At 42.4% G+C, this 23,767-nt stretch overlaps 1 protein-coding gene and 1 pseudogene across 4 annotated transcripts in view; both read right to left on the bottom strand.

Moving 5' to 3' along the window:
- POLE4 (DNA polymerase epsilon 4, accessory subunit) overlaps positions 1-6,427 on the bottom strand; it is a 128,198-nt gene extending 121,771 nt beyond the window's left edge. For 3 of the 4 annotated variants that reach the window (XR_007462260.1, XM_049651792.1, XM_049651793.1), the window contains exons 1-3: positions 6,183-6,427; positions 5,514-5,598; positions 4,848-4,889 (exon numbers count right to left, since the gene is read on the bottom strand). Coding sequence is in view for 3 of the 4 variants with exons in the window: in XM_049651792.1 (XP_049507749.1) it covers positions 4,848-4,889; positions 5,514-5,598; positions 6,183-6,392 (337 nt within the window). In the remaining variant the exon portion in view is untranslated. Of the gene's footprint in view, positions 1-3,504; positions 4,407-4,847; positions 4,890-5,513; positions 5,599-6,182 lie in introns of those variants that run through there. The other variant, XM_049651790.1, reaches the window with a different exon arrangement.
- A 9,905-nt stretch (positions 6,428-16,332) lies between these two features.
- LOC125936333 (60S ribosomal protein L12-like) lies at positions 16,333-16,855 on the bottom strand (annotated as a pseudogene).
- Between the last annotated feature and the right edge of the window lie 6,912 nt (positions 16,856-23,767).

Genomic DNA, 23,767 nt, shown 5'->3' with positions numbered 1-23,767 from the left:
GGGATTCTATCTCCCTCTGTCTGCTTCTCCCCCACTCACGCTGTCTCTGTCTCTCTCAAAAATGAATTAAAAAAAAAAAGGTTTTTAAACATTAAAGATCTAAATAAATGGAGAAACAGACCATGTTCATGGACTGAAAGATTCACTATTGTAAAAATATAGTTTCTCCCCCTAAATAATCTACAGATTCAATACAATCCCCACCGATACGCTTTTTACATGGAATTTGACAAGCAGATCTTAAAATACGCATGAAAGTGCAAAGAACTTAAAATAGTCAAGACACTTAAAGAAGGTGGGAAGATTTGTTCTTTCAAATAAAGCAACTATAATTGAGACTGTTTGCGATGGGCATGGGAATAGACACAACAGAAAGCCCAGAAACAGCCCTGATTTCTAACAAAAGTAGCACTGCAAAGAAAATAATATGGAAAAGTGTCTATGTAAATAATAAGAAAAAAAATAAATTGACCCTCACTTCAGTCTGATACACAAAAAGTCAACTAAAGTTTTATGAAAGACAAGAAAACTACAAAAATTTTAGCATATAGGAGAATGTCTTCATGACATGGATGGGAAAAAAGTCTTAAACAGGAAAACAAAGAGCATTACCTATAAAGAAAAACATTAATACATTTGACTATCTTTATTCTTGTTAATGTTTTAATTATTTTTGACAGAGCACAAGGGAGGGCAGAGAGATGGGGACATTAGATCTGAAGTGTGCTCTGTGCTGACAGCAGCAAACCTGACGTGGGGCCTGAACTCACTAACCATGAAATCATGCCCTAAGCCTGAGTCAGGTGCTCAACCAACAGAGCCACCCAGGTCCCCCACATTTGACTATCTTTAATTAAGAACTCATTTATTGGGGTGGCTGGGTGGCTCAGTCAGTTAAGCATCCGACTCTTGACTTCAGTTCAGGCCATGATCTCATGGTTAGTGAGGTCAAGCCCCACATCAGGCTCGGAGCTGACAGTGTGGAGCCTGTTTGGGATTCTCTCTCTCTCTCTCTCTCTCTCTCTCTCTCTGCCCCCTCCCACTTGTGCATGCCCTTTCTCCCTCTCTCTCAAAATAAATAAACTTAAAAAAATAACCTCATTTATCAAAAAGCACTCTAAACAGTGAAAAGCCAAGTCTAAACCAGGAAAAGATACCTGCTTCCCATATGCTGAAAAAGATTCATATCCAGAAAAGAGAAAAAGCATATACATATATAATTACAGTTATAGTTATAAATCAATAAGGAAAAAGACAAAATATCCAAGATAAAAATAAGACACCACCTCACCCCCAAAAAAGGGACACACGTATGAGAAGATGTCACCAGTAATCAGGGCAATGCAAATTAAAAGTACTATGCAATTATCATTAACATCCCCACCAGACGGGCAGAAATTAAATCCCAAGTGTTGGTGAGAATGAGGAACAATGGGAATTATCATATGCTCTTGGTAGAAATGTCAATCAGGCATGCAAGAAGTATGGGCATGGGAATAGACACAACAGTATCTATTAGACAGCAGTATCTGCAAAAGATGGAGTTGTACATATCCTATATCCCAGCAATTTTATCTATACCCACATACATACATACATAAACACACACACACACACACCTGGAGAAACATGTGTAAGAATGTTCATAGTGAATTGTTTATAACAGAAAAAAAAGTTATCCAAATATCCACATTAAAATGGTTCAATTGTGAGGCGCCTGGGTGGCTCAGTTGGTTATGCATCCAACTTCAGCTAGGTCATGATCTTGCAGTTCATGAGTTCGAGCCCCACATTGGGCTCTGTGCTGACAGCCTAGAGTCTGGAAGCCTGCTTTGGATTCTGTGACTCCCTCTCTCTGCCATACCCAACTTGCATTCTCTCTTTCTCTCTCAAAAATAAATATTAAAAAAAAATTTTTTTTAATGGCTCAATTGTAATACTGTCACACAATCACATGCCATACAGCACAAAAAACAAACAAGAGATATGTACAACCACATAGATAATTTGGTTACATTTTTAAAAAGTTCAAAAAAATATAAAACTAAATCCTACTGTTAAAGGATACATGCTTATATGCTAAAACTATAAAGAAAAATCAAGTAAGTAATTACCAAAAAGTCAGGATACTGTTAAGTCAGCAAAGGGGATGGAAAGAAGATCTATCACAAAGAAGGAATATATATGGAACTTCTGGGGGCTGATGCTATTCTATCTCTTAACCTAGCTGGTGGTTACAATGGTGTTCATTTTGTTATTTATTGCCTTTACATTTGTTATCTGTGTTCATAAGGAAAGGCTTAGAATATACATATATCAATACCTTTGCATATAACATCCAGAAAATTACCCAAGAAACTAATAACAGTTGCCTGCAGGGAAGACATGTCTAAGAGGGATTAAAGGACAGGAAGGGTAGTGGTAGTGTCCACATTACTGTTCTTCAACTACTTGACCTACAGGTAAAGCATGGGAGATTTAACTATGACAAGAAGATATGTTATTAGCCTTGACAATGTCAAAGTATAAGTATAAATGACACTAAGTGAGAGTTAAGAGTGGGTTAAAAAATGGGAAAGGAAGAGATAGGCTCACTGATAGTTATACCTTCCAAAGTGGAGAGTTAACCAAAAAAATAGATATTTTAGTGTTATGTAAACTGTAAAGGTAACAAAGGAACAATTTGTTCCTTTTATAATATCCAACATTATAAAAATAATGACATAACTACCAAAAATCAGAAGGGGGGAAGAGGGATTTATGGAGCAGTACAGATTACCCAAATCTTCATTTATCACAGCAGGAAGTTAACAGATAACATGTATAGTTGAAAAACCAAAGATGAACCATATTATTTAGAAATGTAAGTGACCACTTAAAAAGCTAAAAAACAGAAACAACAAAAGGGCATGGAGCAGCAGCTGCATTTCATTGTTAGACATTAGATATTTGATTTTCAAGCATGGATACATATCGCCTTGATTAAAAAAGAAAAAAAATAATTTTCTACTTAGAACATATACATCTAAGGACATAAGAACATTTATTTTACCAAGTACAAAATAAGAGAATACTGAATCTATAAATGCTAAAATGGCCAAAATTCAGATATATTAATGTAGAGAGAACAGAGGAATGCAACTACTGAGATTATTGGATCAGAAGATGAAAATGAATACATCCACCACTCAATAAATGACCATTTATGAAAAATCCAACCTAAGGGGCACCTGGGTGGCTCAGTTGGTTAAGGGCCCTGACTCGGTTTAAGCTCAGGTCATGACCTCGTGGTTTCTTGAGTTCAAGCCCCCCACCAGCCAAGGCAGGCTCTGCACTGACAGTGCAGAACCTGCTTGTAATTCTCTCTCTGCCCCTCCCCCGCTTGTGCAGGTGCTCTCACACTCTGTCTCTCAAAATAAATAAATAAACTTAAATAAACAAATTAATTAATAATAAAAATAAAAATCCAAGCTAAGTTCTATGCCATGGAAGAGGATAGAGGGGAAAACTACATAAGATCTCTCCACTTCTATTCTGTGGTACCCTCCAATTCATCATCCACAGGTCTGTAGTGTTATCTCTTTAAAATACATATCTTATTATATACTCTGAAAAACTGGTCACTAAAAGTGAGCTGGTAAAGCAGGCTCTGAACATTTTTGGAGAACTGATGGGAAGTCTGTCACAAGAAGCTGCCTTCCTTAGGTAGGCAGGTAACAAGTTACTAAGAAAAATGAGTAAGCAAAAAAAGGGTTAAGACAGACCTACAAACTGAAAGAATACTCAATAATCTAGACTTGAAGCTAGCTATGGAAATGTATCTTGAAACACATTTAAAAGAATGTATCAAAAGGGTGAGAGGCCCAGATTATATGACGCAGAACAAAAGAGAAAAATAGTGATATATATGACACAGAACAAAAGAGAAAACTAGTGAAATAAATAAAGCCACAAAGGATTTGTGGAGATAATGAGGCTTGAAAGAGATAATGAGAACACCCTGGTATTGTAAGGGCAAGAATGAACTCCAAGTGCACTGCTTTCACATATTCAAGTAGAATTTGTGCAGGGAACAATAAGCTGATCAGATATAGTAATTAAATAGGAGAAATAGCCCTGAAAGAAGATAGCTAAAATAAGGTATCTCAAATATTTTCTATTTCAATGACAAGACTTAGTACACAACTTAATCCAAAATTCTTAACAACAAACAGGCAAGTACATAATCTCCCAGTGGCAAAATAATAACTATAGGGCACCTGGGTGGCTCAGTCAGTTAAGAGTCCAACTCTTGATTTCGGCTCAGCTCATGTTGAACCCCGCGTTGAGCTGACAGTACTGGATTCTTGGGATTCTCTCTCTTTCCCCCTCTCTCTGCCCCTCTCGCTCAAGCATGCGAGCTCTCTCTCAAAATAAACATTAAAAAAATTTTTTTAAATAATGTTATACAGACTGAAGAAGAAAAAAGAACAAGAAGCAACCCTTTAAATGTTGGCAATTGTTTCTGATCTCTAGCATTATGATACAGGGAAGATTATATCTAGGAATGGAGATTAAAGTATGAATCAAACTGTTCAATGCACCTAACTCCACTGGAGTCCTTATATTGCCTCTCATTTTTTATAATTAGCAATTTTCAGGAAGAAGTTCTAATGACCCAAGAGAATTAGAATTGCTAGATCTCACCAGATTTAACATATTAGTTTTTCCCATCTTAATGGGAAGTAGAAAGAATTATCACTATACAGACAAGGAAGAACCAAATAGCAGTTTTATAAGATTTTGAACTCAGCTCATTAGCATGGGAAAGACAGGTGGAAATGATTATCCATCCATAGAGAACTCACCTTCCAGAAAAGCAAATTCATCCACGGCTTCTATTGCATTATCTGAAACACAATGTAAAGGGACACCTGACTAACTCTGGTCATTTGGACACCAACCTCTTAAAAAAAAACTACAACCCACATAGTGAAGGGCGTGAGGCTTTATGCAAATGAGGGCATTTATAAAATTTGTCCCTTGCTTTTGTGAATCCATTCTACTCCACCACTAAATCTTACATATCAGCTGCCTCTCTACAAGAGTAGAAAACCCTAGGTAAACACTGTTCGGTAAGGGGAAACCCTTTGCTCTGAAAGTCATCAAAGAAGAGTCTGGCAAAATGAAGGGAAAGTGGAATTAAGGTACACAAAAGTTTACACATGTACAAGGGTTGCCAACTAAAAAGAAACAAATCACACCCCCAGTTTCTATGGGAAAAAGAAGTGTCAAGTCTGATTCAACATAGCAGACAGCATAAAGGGGTATAATCAGCTTTAGCAACACATGGACTCCTTTCATTCCCTACCCCACCACCTATACAGCCACCCAAAGCACTGGGGCTCTAAGGGTAGGACTTTCTATCACTGTGGCAGTCCAAAGGGATGTGGCACCTTTCATCTTACAGAGGTGGCTTCCCCCAGCCCTCCCTTCTTTGCCCCCAGATACCAAATACCACAGTGACACTCTACCCAAATCTCTCCTCTGAAGGGTTTTCCTCTTTCCTTGTTGAGCACAGCAGTAGGCATCTTTTGCAATGGTCTCCACAAATAATTCCTGTGAGGCACAAGGGGAGAGTTGTAGCAATGGGTTCTAGCACAATTCTTGTGAGCTCTTCTATTTGAGTGGTGGGAAGGAGGTGAGGGGTGCTCAGGTGCATGGAAAGGTTCTCAGTCTGGACTTCATGACGATCTGCTCCCATTCCCTCTACCCCAGTAGGACGTGACACGTTCCTGCTCCCTCACTTGTAAATTCTCCAGACTCATTCACTTGAGATTCCCACAAACTGTGTCAGGCATTGTAAAAGCAATTTAAAGTCGTTGCCCGTGCCCTAATGAAGAGGCAGGTGTGTTAACAAACCAATACAACTACTGAAAGTATGTGTCTCTTTCCCCTAGTGTTCCCTCCTAGACTTTTATCTCAGAATCTGGCCCCGGCCCCTCACCTCCGCATTCTTCTTACACCCAGTCCAGAGCCTCTTCCACCCCGGCTTCCCCCTCTCCCCAAGCCTCCCAAGACGCCGCTAAGCCCCGCCCCCAGGAAGGTCCCACCCCCACCCACGCCCCGCCCCTCGCCACGGCCCCGCCCCTCGCCACCTCCCCGCCCCGCAGCCCCGTGTGGCCTTCGCGCTCCCGCCGCACCGCTGCTCGTGCCAGAATGAAGATGGCTTCCTGTCCCGCGAGGGTCACGTCGGGGTCCGCCTTCACCAAGGCCTTCACTCGCGCTAACGGCAACCTCGAGAGACGAGCTCCGGGCACACTCGTCGGGGCCTGCGGCGGCGGGGCCGCTGCCTCCCCACTGGGCCCCTCCTCCTCGCGGGGTGTCCCATTTCCAGCCGCCGCCGCCGCCATCCGGGCCCCAAGCGTGCTGCGCGCGGCCGCCGACTGTGCGCGCGCATGCGACGCCTGCCCCTTTCCCGCGCGCGCCGAAGGCCACGCCCCCTGTGGGCGCGCGGCTCCGCCCCTTACGCGGCTGGAAGCTCCCGGGACTCCCGGCTGGGCGTGGCGGCTCTCCCTGAGCCGTCGCCGCTCCGCTACCGCGCTACGGACCGTGGACTCTTTTCCCGGTACCGGTGAACCTGTGGGGCCTAGTTGGGCCCAGGCACCGTCCCTTACTGGTCTAATGTGGTTGGGCCCGGCTAGTGCGGGGGAGGAGCATCCCTGGTCTGGAGAAACCCAGACCTGGCCCGCAAGAATGTCTCAGTCAAGTGATAAGCAAGTGATAGCCCAAGCTGAGAAGGGCAGATGCCCCTGCGAGGGCTGGGCTTTCCGGAGGGCGCAGTGGACTGGGGAAAAAGGGTACCGAGAAGGGCGCGAAATCTGGACCAGTGTCAAGGAGAACAAAATGCCCTAAAAGGAGGTAGGACCTTGGCAGGCAGAAATGGGAGAGTTTCAGTCCTGACTGGAAACCATAAGAAAAAAGCACAGAGGCTGGAAAGTATGAAGTTGTGGCGATCACAAGCCGTCCACGCTCGTTCAATCGCGAGTTGCACCACATTGTTGGCTTTCAAAGTTTTTGTTCACAGGCTCTGTTTACACTCTTAGAAGTTACTAAGGATCGCAAAGAGCTTTTGTTTCTGTAGGTTATATTGATACTTATTGTATTCGAAATTAAAGCAGTTTTAGAATATTTAATACATTACACGTTAACACAAACAATGTTTTTCATGACAAGTGAACATTTTTTATGACAAGCACAAAGTGCTTCCAAAAAAAAAAAGTTTAATGAGGAAAATCTCTTGAATGTATGGCTTTAATAGAAGACAGTTGGATTCTCCAGCTGCTTCTGTATGTTCACGTTATCACTTTTCACATAGATCTGGAAACTCCTCTGCATCTTCTTGAGAAAATGAGAATGAAAAGGGCAAATAGCATCTTAGTATTAAGAAAATAGTTTTGACGTCACAGACACCTGCAGAGAGACTCTCAGGACACACACCACCCCCCATTAGTCCCCACACCAAAGTTTGAAATCTGGCATAAAAGATCAGTTCACGTTTGCAATAACAGTTTTAACCTAAGTCTGTTGTTATAATAGCTCACATTTTTTAGCGATTACTATGTGCATGGTTCAAAGTGCTTTACATTTATGTGTTTATCGAGTAACGATTTTTGTAATCCCCTTTTTGAAGTAGGTGGTATTTTAACCTTTATTTTACAGTTGAGGAAGTTAAAACACGAAGTGGCTAATTTATCCACTGCAGAATGTAGTCAAACCAAGATACAGTTGAATTAAAGAATATCTAGTATCTGCATTCATCAATGATGTCGTAAATGCTACATGACTGGATTAGCAGAGGCTCCAATAGAGCAGAGCAAGAGGCTGGGCAAGATTAAAACCTTCAGAAAGGAGTCTCTGGCACTGAAAATTTCACTACAATCTCCTTTAGGATCTCAGCCCAGAGTCCACCTTCAGATTACATTTGTGGACACTCCTGCACAGGGAAAGCTCCACACAAAATTCGTAAAGGCACAGCCAGATTCTTGTGTCCCCTTACAGTGGGACACTCCATGGAGCAATATTCTAACTATGTCAAAGTAGTTAAATACTAATGGCTGCCTAAATTCTGAGTTAACATAATAAATGAATTGACCACTGTGGGGACAGGTATTAGTTCAGACTTCCTGAAGGGTAGAGGCAAATTGGCTTTTGGAGGATTCTCTTTAACCCCTCTTTCTTCCCAGTTTTCTCCGTTATCCATATTTTCCCTACCTTCTTCCACTTCCTCCTCTTCCTTTCCCTTTCTTCCCCTAGTTCCTTCCCCCCCCCCATCAGTTGTCCACTTGGCCTAGTTCCATTCTCCTTTCCTTGGCTTTACCATCACAATAAGAAGACGTTTATTTAGACCACACAGCAGTTCATGACTATGAGCGTTGAAAGGCATTATGTCGTGTTAAAAGAGGAATCGTGTTTTACTGTCCTTGAATTTTAGTGGTAAAAGCGCAGAGGAAACAGGAAAACAGGGGTCAAAAAAGCCATGCACACACACACACACAAAAAAAAAAAGGTTTGCATTTCAACCATATAGGACAAAAGGCTAAAATTATCTTTAAAGGCTACAAGAAGAAAATTAATGCAAAAAGGAAATATTATGTGAACATTTTATGTGATAAACTAATGATTTAAGACAAGTTATCATCTACCCTCCTCGGATAAGAGTTGTATCCATCAGATATATATTTTGTGGAAATACATTTCATTTATGAATTATTTTAAATAATTTCATATTGGGACACCTGGGTGGCTCAGTCAGTTAAGCATCCAACTTCAGCTCAGGTCATGATCTCACAGTTCATGAGTTGGAGCCCCGCATTGGACTCTGCACTGACAATGCAGAACCTGCTTAGGATTCTCTCTGTCTCTCAAAATAAACTGTAAAAATAAAATAATTGCATGTGTGTTGTATGTTGTTAAAACTCAGCTGAGTACATTTTAAAGATCTTACTGGCTTTATTCAACACTTCATGAATTGAGCAGCATCCAACCTAACAGAAAAGAGCTCAGAGGAGCTGTATAAAATGAAAGACTTATGGCTGGAAGGGAGCAGGAACAAGGAAGTTGTGCTAAGCACAAAAGCACATTGGTTACCTTTAGGAGATGGCAGGTATCTATCAGGCATATTACCTAACTAGTGTTAATCAGATGATTCCTGATTAAGATTTCGTTTCTGGGAGAGCCTAAAGTGTCTTAAGTTTGCTGACATTAGCATTTGTGACTCCATCTTGGGTCTTTTGCTTTTAACACTGTGTTAAAGAGCAAGATTCAGCTGAGTAAATATTAAAGATCTTACTGACTTTATTCAGCAACTCATGAATTGGGTAGCATCCAACCTAGCAGATAGAAAGCAGCTCTGAAGATCTGTACAAGGCGAGAGATTTTTACAGACCAAAGTGAACAGGAGTAAGGAAGTTATACTGGACATTTGCTGATTGGTTAAAGCAGGGTTAGTTTCCCTATATGGAGCAGAGAGAAGTCTTAGAGCCAGGTTAGAAAACTTGTGTTCAGCAGGCAAGCATTGATGGGCTTCTAGAAAAGCCCTCCTTTTCTAGAAGAACGGAACATAGAAACTAGTTAAGTTTTGACTTGCTGACATGGGGCTTAGCATGAGCAACTCCATCCTGGACCTAATCTGGTTGCTTTAACATATACATATATGTATTTTACACATATGTATGTGTATACACACACACACACACACACACACACACACACTTCTGGAGGGTCAAATGTTAAGTAAACCATAGGGAACACAAGGTAAAAAAATTCCATAGGACTGTTTTAAAGAGAAAGAAAAAAATATCATGAACCTGGCCATAGAAACCTTGGGATGCAGGAATCGCTTAAGCACTTGAAAGTCAACTCATCAGAAAGAGAAAGCATATGGAGAAAAAGAAAAGAAAGAAATAAAAGGAAAAGTGTTTTGGGGCGCCTGGATGGCTCAGTTGGTTGGGCGTCCAACTTCGGCTCCAGTCATGATCTCGCAGTCCGTGAGTTTGAGCCCTGCATCAGGCTCTGTGCTGACAGCTCAAGTCTGGAGCCTGTGTCTCCCTCTCTCTCTGCCTCTCCCCCACTCACACTCTGTCTCTCAAAGATGAATAAATGTTAAAAAAAAAATTTTAAGTGTTTTTAAATCTTTAAAAGATACAAAGGATAGTTTACTCTTAATTCAATATTTAAAGATATTATTTAGGCAGTGTTCCCAATCCTTCCCTTCTAACTTTGATTGAAATGATAATAATTTGGAGGGGAGTTAAGATGGTGGATCAGCATGGAGACCCTGAGCTTTTCTCATCCCTGAAATGCAGCTAGATCAGCACTAAACCATTTTGAACACCTAGGAAGTTGATCTGAGGATTAACACAACCATCTGCATAATTTGAGCTACAGAACTTCACAAGTGCACAGTTTTGAGAGGTGAACTGGGGAAGAGAAAAGCCGTGGAGGGTAGGGAGCTGTTTTGTGGAGAGAGGACAGAGAAAGAGAAAGGAAAACTTCCAAACTCTTTCAATGAAGCCAGCAGTACCTTGATTCCAAAACCAAAGACCCCACTAAAAAGGAGAACTACAGACCAATTTCCCTGATGAATATGAATACAAAAATCCTCAGCAAGATACTAGCCAACCAGATCCAACAACACATTAAAAGAATTATTCTTTTAATAATTTTGTAATTTTAATAATCCCACCATGACCAAGTGGGATTTATACCTGGGATGCAGGACTGGTTCAATATCTGCAAAACAATCAGTGTGATACATCACATCAATAAAAGAAAGGACAAGAACCACATGATCCTCTCAATAGATGCAGAGAAAGCATTTGACAAAATACAGCATTCTTTCTTGATAAAAACCCTCAAGAAAGTAGGGATAGAAGGATCATACCTCAAGATCATAAAAGCCATATATGAAAGATCCAACACTAATATCCTCAATGGGGAAAAACTGAGAGCTTTCCCCCTAAGGTTAGGAACAAGACAGGGATGTCCACTCTCGCCATTGTTATTCAACATAGTACTGAAAGTCTTAGCCTCAGCAGTCAGACAACACAAAGGAATAAAAGGCATCCAAATCAACCAGGAGGAAGTCAAACTTTCACTCTTCACAGGTGACATGATACTCTACATGAAAAACCCAAAAGAGTCCACCAAAAAAACGGCTAGAACTGATCCATGAATTCAGCAGTCACAGGATATAAAACCAATGCACAGAAATCAGTTACATTCCTATATACCAATAATGAAGCAACAGAAAGAGAAATCAAGGAATTGATCTCATTTACAATTGCACCAAAACCCATAAAATACCTAGGAATAAATCTAACCAAAGAGGTGAAAAGTCTATACACTGAAAACTAGAAAGGTTATGAAAGAAATTGAAGAACACACACACACACACACACACACACACAAAACCTGGAAAAATATTCCATGCTCCTGGATAGGAAGAACAAATATTATTAAAATGTCAATACTACCCAAAGCAATCTACATAGTCAATGCAATCCATATCAAAATGACACAAGCATTCTTCACAGAGCTAGAACAAACAATCCTGAAATTTGTATGGAACCAGAAGAGACCCTGAATACCCAAAGCAATCTTGAAAAAGAAAACCAAATCTGGAGGCATCACAATCCCAGACCTCAAACTGTATTACAAAGCTGTAATCATCAAGACAGTACGGTACTGGCACAAAAAACAGACACTCAGATCAATGGAACAGAATAGAGAACCCAGAAATGGACCCACAAATGTATGGCCAACTAATCTTTGACAAAGCAGGAAAGAATATCCAATGGAATAAAGACAGTCTCTTCAGCAAGTGGTGCTGGGAAAACTGGACCACTTTCTTACACCACACACAAAAATAAACTCAAAATGGATGAAAGACCTCAGTGTAAGACAGGAAGCCATCAAAATCCTCTAGAAGAAAGCAGGCAAAAACCTCTTTGACCTTGGCTGCAGCAATTTCTTACTCAACATGTCTCTGGAGGCAAGGGAAACAAAAGCAAAAATGAACTATTGGGTCCTCATCAAAATAAAAAACTTCTGCACAGAGAAGGAAACAATCAGCAAAACTAAAGGCAATTGACAGAATGGGAGAAGATATTTGCAAACAACATATCATATAAAGGGTTAGTATCCAAAATCTATGAACTTATCAAACTCAACACCCAGTAAACAAATAACCCAGTGAAAAAATGGGCAAAAGACATGAACAGACATTTTTCCAAAGACATCCAGATGGCTAACAGACACATGAAAAAGTGTTCAACATTGGTCATCATCAGGGAAATACAAATCAAAACCACAATGAGATACCACCTCACACCTGTCAGAATGGCTAAACTTAACAATTCAGGCAACAACAGATGTTGGCAAGGAAGCAGTGAAAGAAGAACCCTTTTGCATTGCTGGTGGGAATGCAAACTAGTTTAGCCACTCTGGAAAACAGTATGGAGGTTCCTCAAAAAATTAAAACCCTACCCTATGACCCAGCAATTGCACCACTAGGTATTTATCCAAAGGATACAGGAGTGCTGATTCGAAGAGGCACATGCACACCAATATTTATAGCAGCACTATTAATAACAGCTTGGAAAGAGTATGGAAAGAGCCCAAATGTCCATCAACTTATGAATGGACAAAGAAGATGTGATGTATGTGCACACACACACACACACACACACACACACATAAATACACAATGGAATATTACTCGGCGATGAAAAAGAATGAAATCTTGTCATTTACAACAACGTGGATGGAACTAGAGTGCATAATGCTAAGCCAGGTAAGTCAGTCAGAGAAAGACAAATATTATATGATTTCATTCATATGTGGAATTCAAGATACAAAACAGATGAACATTGGGGCACCTGGGTGGCTCAGTCGGTTAAGCGTCCAACTTCAGCTCAGGTCATGATCTCGCAGTCCGTGAGTTCGAGCCCCACGTCAGGCTCTGTGCTGAAAGCTCGGAGCCTGGAGCTGCTTCAGATTCTGTGTCTCCCTCTCTCTCTGCTCCTCCCCCACTCACACTCTTTCTCTCTCTCAAAAATAAATAAACATTAAAAAAATGAAAACAAAAACAAAACAAAACAAGGAAATGATAAAAACTCAATGCTGTCTACAAAACTTTCCATATTTAGGTTCTTCTAACCTTTCTAGTCCCATTTCATCTGTGTGCTCAAGCCATACAGATTTTGTTTCCGGTCTATAGTAATTCTGCCATGAAAGTTTTTCTCATCTTCCTTCAAATTGCAAAAGTCTTCCCCTATCAACTCATCTTCCCACAGAAGAGGTTAAGTTACACATACCACTGAACACCTGTCCTTCATAGTATTGATCACAGGTTGCAATTCTGCATTTACCTATGCGATTATTTGATCAACATTTGACTTCTCTCTTCCCCCCATCCTCCACAATAAGCTCCTTTAAGGGAGTGTCTCTGTCTACTTTTGTTCATTGAGTCTGTGGTACAGTACCTAGCACTTAGTGGGTGCTTAATAAATATTTAGTGAATGAATGAATCATTAACTGTGGCTCATCTGGAATTGCCAGCCCCTAAGAAAGCATGTCAGAACCTGGAGAAAGAATTGTTATTTGGAAATGTCTACCAAGGGTAGTAGTACTATTGACTCTCGAACAGCACGGGGGTTAGAGGCACCGATCCCCCTGTGCAGTTGAAAATCCATACAAGCAGCACCTTACACAACTATGCTAAGCTTGCAACCTGCATCTATAAGGTTTGCCTCCACTATACTAAACATTGTGAACCCATGTGCCTTCCTGGGCCAAGATGATAATACACATCAGAGCTCAGCAATCTGTGGTCTGTGGGCCAAGTCCAGCCTGCCACCTCTTTTGTGAATAAGGCCATGTGTTTATGTATTTTCTATGTAACTTAAAGGTGACTCTAGCAAAGATTTATCATTATGGAAAGAAAAGCACTATGTCTCAGGATTGCTCTTACTGCCATTTACACTATTCTTGTGTAATCATGTGACCAGGAAGAAATAATCAGTGACCCAATTAATAAATCAATAAGTAGTAATTAAGATGAAAATTATCTACAAATGAGAAAATAAGTAATTTGACCTAGTACAAAGATGGGACAAACAGTGTCTGATAAGAAGTTCCCCCAAATATATATTTTGAATGAAGTAAGATAAGGTAAAAATACAAGAACAGAAAATACCTATTTGGTTATTGAGGAATTTGGTGAGGTGAGGCCTCCCTCAAGTACGTGTAAGTTAAAGAAATAAAGTTATCCTTTATTTGTAGAGAATTAAACCCTACAACTACACAAAACAGATCAGAACAGATATAAAGTCATCTTAAGGAAAAAGAATAAGTCTGAAAGTTTAAGCAAAGAAAAAGATTTAAAGGGTCATCAAAGCAGGACTGGTTGGCAATGAAAGCATAGAAAAAGGGGCATCATGATGGCAAACATCAGCAGAGCTCTTTTAAGAAATGCCCATTAGAGATGGCCTCTCAGCTAATGGTTGTAAATATTCTGGTGCCATAGGTATGGCCATACCTACAGTAAAAAATGACCGTGTCAGGCTTTCTCAGCTTAATGCCACTATAAATTTCAATCATCTAACTTGTTCCCCTCATTTGGATTCCATGCTCACGAAGCAACCTGCTGATAATTTGCCTTCCTCAGAGGTCTGTCTTCAGTGAAAGAACCTGCCAGCCATGTGGAGACAAATATTCCAGACACAGAAGTGGTTCTAATCCTCTTGTGAATTGATAAGTAGACATTCTGGTTTCATGCATCAGCTCTGAGCTTAATTAAAAAGAGAACAATGAGGTGGATCCACACTCAGTGTGTTGACAGATCCAGTTTCTAAACCAGTGGGGTGTGGACCAGACCCTTGACAGAGGGAATGCCACCCTGTGAGGTATCTTGGGAGATGACCAAATACTCACCCTCTTATATCCCTGCATTGCCTTTGCAATGAAATTCCTCTAAGATTTGTATCTGTCTGGTGACTCTGAGAGCATTGATTTATAGGGAAGGAACCAGATGTGGATTGGCAGATCTCTGATCCTGATTAGAGAAAGGATACTAGAGTGAATTCAGAGCAAAAACGACCCTTTTCACTAACCAGCTAAAGCAACTCCTAATGTAATTGGTGCCTGAACATGTTATTTGATTTTTTAGTTAATTTTGATCAACAAAATGCCATTTGTATCTCTGGGTTGTAATTATTAAGTATCTTTTCATATCTGTCAATTTTCTCCACTATAAAATGAGGATAATAACACTTCTTATTGATTTACTAATCATTCATTCAACAAATATTTATTGAGTGCCCACTATGTGAGAGGCACCATGCCAGGCACTGGTGATATTGGGGAAATAGAGATGGAACTGGGGAAATTGGCTTCTGACGGGGCAGACATAATTTAAATCAGTTGTGTTGGTCTGATTAGGCTGCCATAACAAAATACCATAGATTAGGTGGCTTAAACAACAGAAATTTATTTCTCACAGTTCTGGAGGCTGTGAAGTCCAAAATCAAGATGTTGGTTGATTTGTTTCCTACTGAGAGCTCTCTTCTGGGCCTATAGACAGCAACCTTTTCGCTGTGTGTGCACATTACCTCTTATTTGTGCGTGCACAGAGAGGGAGAGCTCTTTGGTGTTTAGTCTTATAAGGACACTAATCCTATTGGATCAGGGCCCCACTCTTATGACTTCCTTTCACCTTAATTACTTCTGTTAAAGACCCCGTCTCCAAATATAGTCACCTCTATAAAGATTCTATATCCAAATAAGGTCATATTTTGAGATACTAGGGGTTAGGACTTCAACATATAAATTTGGGAGGACACACATTATTAATACCAACTGAATCCACCGCAGCTACACCTTGATTTCAGATGTCTAGCCTCCAGACCCAGTCTATGGCACTTTGTTATGGCAGCCCTAGCAAACGAATACACTAGTGTTCTAGGGTCCAACCTTAGTATCAATATCCTCTCCATCAATTTACTCAAGTAAACAACACTCCTTAAGGCCTGCCCTGATATACCAGGACTCTCAAAGTCCTCATGTGGATCAGCCTTTCTCTCCACCATGGCTGTCCCTTCGTTGTTAATGCACTCCCCTTACTGTCCATATGACTACCATCTCCTTGGCAACTAGGGATTAAATGAGTGAGACTCAAAGTTTTGAAAATATAATGAAATCTTGGATTTTTTTCTTGCTTTTATTTCCTTTTTTTTTCTTGTTTTGTTGCTGTCAAATGATCCTGTATTGAAATATTCTCCTTTGTAGTTCTTAACTAGCTAGGCATTCCACTGAACCACTATTGATGTCATCTATGATGTCATGAGGGTGGCAGACATCAACATTATAGCCCACAGACTGGGTGGTCCCCAGAATCTCTTTAATGTTTCCAGAGAGTTCTCTGGCTAAAAATCGGTGCCGCATCTACCAGGCAATGTTGACAATCTCATCAAAAGTGATATTTCCACTGTGTTTAATGTTTTTCTGCTTCTTTCTGTCTCTTGGAAGTTCCTTGAGGACTTTGATAATCAGGGCAGAAGCAGGAGATACCACTTCAGTCTGGAGCTGTCTGTTCCGAAAGATCAGTTTCACTGTAATCCTCAGACCCTGCCAATCACCAGTTGCTTTGGCAATATCATCACCAATCTTTTTTGGAGACAGACGCAATGGGACAATCTTTGGGGCCAGGACAGATGTGGCACCCACTTCGCCATTGGTGCACCTCAGGTATACAACTTTGATTGCATTGGGGTTGAACTTAGGCAGCATGGTGGAAGCCACTGGTGTAGGATACACCTAGATTCAGGACAAGCAAAGACTGTTGCACCCTCACCTCCTCTGAGCCAAAAGTCAAAAGTGCTTTTCTTTGTTTCTGAAACTAAGATAGTACCAGGGAAGAATGGAAAGGAAAGCTTACTATAAAAAATTACTAACTCTAATGGGGATTGACTATTAAGGAGTAAAGAGAAACCTAGGGGTGCCTGGGTGGCTTTGTCGGTTAAGCCTCCAACTCTTGATCTCAGTTCAGGTCTTGATCTCAGGATCGCAAGTTCAAGCCCCACACTGGGCTCTGCACTGGGCATGAAGCCTACTTTAAAAAAAGAAAAAAAAAAAAAAAGGAAAGTGTAAAGAATAGACGAATTGCATGTATAGGGAGGAGTCACTACCCCCAGGGCTAGATAAAAAAAACCCAAGGGTGGAACGAACATGGGACACCACCCTTACCACTGGACCTGAAATTGAAACCTTGTTGGACAGGGTGCAGACCTATGACTCAATGAGCAGTGAAGTCATTGACGTGTCTGCTGGAAAGACTTGCTGGCAATTCACCTTTTGGGTGCTTTGGGAAGATGCCTTTGAAGAAGTGTTGCACACTGCCCCGCCACTGTGTGCTACAAAAGCCTCCTCCAAAAAAAGCTCATAGGAACCAGGAAATGCCCCCTTTTTCCTCTAGTTCCCTCTACTGATGAAGCATAACATCATATCATCTGGCTAAGGAGGAACGTGCCAACATCACCATCAAGTAGTGAAGGTGGATTTGGAGCTGAGAGGCAACAGACTAATAACAGCACATTAACCCTGGTTAGATCGAATCCCATGCCTATGCTATGCTGACACTCATGCAGTTGTGTGTGAATAGAGAAAACAGTATCAATAACAAAAACCAAACTGGTCTCACTAGTCTTGTCAGTCTCAAGTGGGTGTCAGGGCAGCCAGCAATCCTACCACATTTCCCTGGCCTGCTCCCTCACATCCTCAGCCAGATGATGATTCCTCACTCTCACCTCCTCAAACTTGTATCACCTTCTCACCATACACTCACTGTGCCACTGACCTCACTTCCTGTTTCATGGAGAAAATAGAAATACTGAGAAGAGAGCTTCTGCCAACTCACCACCACACCTACACACCGGGTAGCACCTGTACCCACATAGTCTGCCTTCCTACCTGCTACCAGGCTGAGATGCCCATGCCCCTCTCCATGGCCAGCCCCACAACCTCTCTCTGTTAGATTCCCATCCCTTCTTTCCTACTCAAGGAAATTGCTCTCGCTCCTACAACATCAACTTTTCCTCCCTCTGCTGAACCATTCCTTTCAGCATACACTTAAAAAAAGGCAACTCTTCACCCCACACACCCCTCCAACTTCTGCCTCGTTTCTTTGCTCTTATTTACAGCAAAAGTCTTTTTAAAACTTAGTCTATATTCATTGTCTCCAATTTTTGTCTTCTCAGTCCCTCTTGCACTTACTCCAATGAGGTATTTATTGCCACCAGTCCACTGTAAGAATTTTCAAGACCACCAGTGACCAAGGGCACCCCTGCTGTGCAGAGCCCTGGAAAAGCATTTTGTCGGGGTCCTTGTCTACCTAAACAATTTGACTTTAAAATGTATTTCAAAATTTATTGGCTCATGTGAGATGTTGACATCAATCAATGAAGATTTAGAATCATCAGTAGCAAAGAGGCATTTACATATTTGTTTACTGTTCTATCACTACATGTGAAGATTCTTCATAGAGTCCAGGCACCAAGTGGTTCTGTTCAGATGCAGGAAACATCTCTTTGTGCTCTTTTGGCTAATGTTCTATCTCTCCCAGCAAGAAAAAGACAGCAACACTGTTACTGCTCACAGTGTCATGCTTTGAAACCTGTTTGTATTGAAACAAGATGGTTTGGGATTTGGGCTGTTTGTTTTTCTTTTGTGCCTCTGCAGTTCTCTGATACCATTTATTTAATGCTGATTGCCTCATTACTTATGACATTGCATCATCCATCATGGCAGCTGTGCATGCTGGCTTCCAACCACTCTATCAAAGGCTATTTCTGTGCTTCATTGATGAAGACCAAGTATTGCAAGCCTTACCCAGAAAATGCAGGAAAATATGAATGATAATGCATTTTCTGATTATGTTAAATTTTCTGATTGGAATTTTACAATATTAACATAGAACGACGTGTCTTCAAACCACGTATTCTCTTTAATTCCTCAGACCATAATCACTGCATGTTTAGAAGCCAGGGTTGCCTGTACTCCTGCTTCCACGTACCACTACCAACAGGAAGGAAAGGCAGGGAGACATGGAAAGAGCAAGAAAAACAGTCTCGTTCACATAAGGAATGTCCATTCCTTTTTGGGGGTCACCATACAGCCAGCCTTCTGGAGTCCCCACCCAAATAAGCACTCCTTAGCCAGTTCGAGAAGCAACAGAAGTCAGGGTATGGGGCCAGTGCTCTATAGCAGCATCCTGCGGCGGAGAGGGCAAGAATGGCTGCAGCTTGCAGGCTGGCCAGGGCACATTTGCTTAGACAGAAGCCTGGGGGAGCTCCGCTCAGACTTGCACAGGCCCCCAGTGTTCCAGCAACACATGTGAAGGAGGCAGGCTTCCAGAGATGAACACTGGGCCCCCTGCCCTGTCTTGGCTGATGATAGGGGCAGGAGGGGGGCAGGTGAAGAGACAGCTGGTTACATATTAATTCTAGAAAATCCCAAATGTGATGTTTCTTCACCTTGTTGCACTCGCTAATTTTAGGCTTCTTCCCAGCTCTGCCCACCACCATCCCCTCTCCTATACTCAGACGTCTTGAGTTTACTACCCTTCATTTTAATACCTAATACATTTCTTTATTTAAACCTTTTCCTATGGAGAAATTCAGATAAATGTAGAAGCAGATGGAAGAGTACAGGGAACGCCCTCCCCCCCCCCACCCCACCCCCGCCATGTGCCCTTCATCAAAGCTCAGTACCATCAGCTCAGAGTCAATCTTATTCTGGCCAAACTCCCACCTATATCTCCCCTCCTATATTGAGGCAAGCCCAAGTTTGATTTCATCAATAGATATTTCAGTGTATGTCTCTTAAAAATGATCCTTTAAAAAAATATGACCTCGATGTTCTTACCACATCTAGATTTTAGAAAACACCTTAACATCATCAAATGTGCAGCCAGTGTTCTCATTTCCATATCTACTAAGTACCACTCATGGTGCTTTGGGAAGGGCACTGGCAGAAGCACAATCTGTGACAGGACAGCAGTGGACCTGGCCGTGGCCCAGACCACGTGGGTGCCAAAGGTTTGAATGGGGGAGGAAATGGTGAGAGATGTCACATGAGGACCATAGGCGAGTATCGAGCAGAGGGAGATGGAATTCTCCCCCATTCCTTCCCAGCCCAATGGACAGGGGGGTGGTGGGGGACTCGAGGAAAAAAGGGTTGTGAGAGAATAACCAAGTGAATTTTTCTCCTTGAATGCTGGGTAGTTTTTATTATCAGTGAAGAGAAGTGTGTAAGTGTCATCTTGGCAGGTTCGGAGGATAAAACTGAATTTCCTCAGGAGGTAACCAATGTGCTGGGGAGGAGACAGGGCAGAAAGAAGTGTTGGATTTGGTTAGTGAATAAGTGTCGAGACCTAACACTGCCCCTTTAGAGAGGGAGACATAAAGGGAAAAGCATGTAGACTTTGTCCTCGCACCAACCTAGGCTTAGAGGTGTGCCAGTTACCAGCTGTGTGACCTGGAGCAACTACTTAACCTTTCTGAGGCTATTCCCTCATCTTAGAACATAAAAGGCCCGTAAAGGAATAGATCCAGGAACACATGTGAAATGCCTCATCAACCCTTAGCCAGGGAGAGCACAGCCACCTGTCAGTTCTTCCCCATCCTCTGTCTTTTTTCCGTTGATGTCTAGATGCAGTCACACAGGTAGCTAAGGAGGCCAGGCTCTGAGAGGGCTCACTATGACAGAGATTCTCATGTCTTTGTCTACCAGGCCGTGTGGTCCAGATGGCTTTCACACGGGTGGGAACTCCGGCCTTTCTCCTCCACTCAAGAAAACCTTCCAGAATGCAAGCGAGGCTGGAGAAACGTCGTCTGGGACTGGGATGTTATGGGATAGCTGAGGACAGCAATGGTGGCTGGCCAATGGAGAGGGCAGGAGAGGCAGCAGATCTGAGGCATCAGGGTGATCGGATAGCCCTGGAAGCTCTGCAAAGCGGGGAGCTATGTTTAAGACCTAGCACAGAGCTTCAAGGGAGTGTGACCTGTACAGTCTCACCCAGTCCTGTGCTTGGAAGGGCCTGCACTTGATTTAATGCTTTGCTGTCACCATCTTGGAATTGTTAAAAATCTTAACAGGGACCCCACATGTTCATTTTGCACAAATCATGTGGCCAGTCCTACCTGCCACCAACCTTCCAGCTTTGTGAACTCCTGCAGCATCCCCAGGGAAGAAAGAAAGCAGACTCCAGCTGATCCAGCCTGGCAGACTTGGAGAGCAGGTGTTGACGAGGAGACAGAAAAGTTGAGGGACCATCACAGGGTTCCAGTGATCATCCATGACATCTAGGATGGGTGGGGAAGGAAGCAAAGCCAGCAGGGGACTGATGTATTAGAAGAAAAGGAAAGTGGGGCGCCAGGGTGGTTCAATCAGTTGAGCGTATGACTTTGGCTCAGGTCATGATCTCACGGTTTGTGAGTTCGAGCCCCACATCAGGCTCTGTGCTGACAGCTCAGAGCCTGGAGTCTGCTATGGATTCTGTGTCTCCCTCTCTCTCTCTGCCCCTCCCCTGCTCGTGCTCTGTCTCTCTCCGTCTCTCAAAAATGAATAAACATTAAAATTGTTTTTTAAAAAAAGGAAGAAGAAAAGGAAAGAGTCTAGAGTCTGCAGGTCTTATAGACACCACCAATTGGAGTGAAGTAGAAGTGTGACTGAGCCAGAACGAGTGATTTTATTATTTACTGATAATAAAACCTACCCAGCACTCAAGCTGGGGCTTAAAGATTTCAGAGGTGGAGCAGATGGTATGGCTGGGCTGCGGCCTCAGAAAGCAGAGCTTAGTGGAGGACCAGGCAAGCTGCAGCTGTAGATGATGGGGTCAGGATGGTGATGGGAAAGTGTGGGGAGAATGGGGGCAGTGTGTCAGTTGGTTGTATAATAATCAAGTGCAGCAGAGTCCTTGATATCCAGAAGTCTAGGCAGCAGGCAGCTCTGGGGAAGTTAATCAGTAAGCCCGGGGGGCCCAGCACTATGCAAGTGTTCCGGGACAAAACTGGAGAGGGGAATGCCTGAGCCCCAACAGGTTTCCAGTGCCAAGATTGATGGACCAAAAAAAAAAAAAAAAAAAAAGACCAATAATAGGAATGGGACACCAGAAAAAAGCCAGGCAAGCTGCTTGGGAAGACAGGGAAAAGGCTGGCATCTCCATTTCCGCTACTTGTCCCTGGGCACCTACTTGGCACATCCCCCTCCCAACACTTTGGTCTCCCTTGACAGCAGGAGGCTCCTGAAAGGCAGATGCTCTGTTTCATTCACCCGCTTAGCCCTAAGGCAAAGGAAGTACTTGGCACATGGTAGGTGCTGAATAAATGCAGTCTGGTTGGCTGGGCATTAGATAGTTGGACAGCTAGATGGCCACTCAGCTCAATAGTGAGAGAGAAGCCGGCTTGCAGAGTGAAAAGCCTGCATATTCTGGTACCAGTCGGCCGGGGTTCTAACCCTACCTGGGCTACTTGTTAAATGAGCAATCTTGGCCAAGTTATTTAACCTCTTATACCTGAGTTTCCTCACTATAAAATGTAAATTTTAACTTTTTTAATCTTACAATGAGCCTTTGAATTAATGTATGTAAAGTACTTAGAACAGTGCTTGACACCTGGCAAGTGTGCTGGACAAGTCATGCACTTGTCATTATTTTGACCAATAAATAACATTTTGCGTGTGTGCATGTTGCAGCTGTTAGCCACGGGCAGAGATGTGCCTCCTTCACTTGCTTACACCGGAGGCTTAGATAACACCCAAGAGGCACCGGAAGGCAGCAGCCCCTTCCTCCCTCCCTAGTTAACATTCCTAAAATATCTGCAAGGAGACCCAAAGGCACAGGGAGGCCATGCACCTCTGACACAGGCTGCACTTTTGTGGACAAAAGGCAGCGTGGCCACCCAGAGGCGGGGACCTGGCCTCGCCCCAAGTGCCCGCTCCTCTGGGCGGCGGGCGCCACCTGGAGGCCGTCTCAAGAAATGCGGGGATGCTTCAGGCACTTGGGAAGGTGGCAGAGTCCATGCCTTCAATTTTATTATTTTTTTTATTTATTTATTTTTTTTAGTTGAGCCACTGCTGTGTGTTAGACTGTGATAACATGGGTAGTAAAAAGCTAACGTCTCATCTCCCACGACATTTGTGGCTTAATGGAGAAGACAGACCCCCAACAAATAATTCAATGTGCATCACTAAGGGCTGGGAAAGAGATAGATACAAAGGAGGGAATAACATAAGTGGCCATCCCCAAGGTGTTTATTAGTGCCAGAGGCCGTTCAAGGCACTAAAAATAAAGGAACAAAACAAGCTCATCGCGGGAGGGACAGACAGGCAAACTTAGAGGTAGGGGACAGACCTAAGAATGAGCTGTGCTGACAGCTCAGAGCCTGGAGCCTGCTTCGGATTCTGTGTATCCCTGTCTTTCTGCCCCTCTCCTGCTTGTGCTCTATCTCAAAAATAAGTAAACTCTAAAAAAAATTTTTTTAACAAAGTAAAAAAGAATGAGCCGGCCCAGGATCAGAGGTGTGCAGAGTGAGGTCAGGGACATCCTCCAGGAAAACGTATTACTTAACTTAAATTTTAAAGAATGGGCAGAATTTCTCAGAATTTCTCAGGGAGGTGAAGGCGGCGTATCTTTTGTGAAATTGTGGAAGCAAAAAGAAAAGACATGGGT

The sequence above is a fragment of the Panthera uncia genome (genome assembly GCF_023721935.1).
Source record: "Panthera uncia isolate 11264 chromosome A3 unlocalized genomic scaffold, Puncia_PCG_1.0 HiC_scaffold_11, whole genome shotgun sequence".
Lineage (NCBI taxonomy): Eukaryota > Metazoa > Chordata > Mammalia > Carnivora > Felidae > Panthera > Panthera uncia.
Note: the sequence above shows the minus strand (reverse complement) of the source record. Positions and strands in the feature narration are given on the sequence as shown.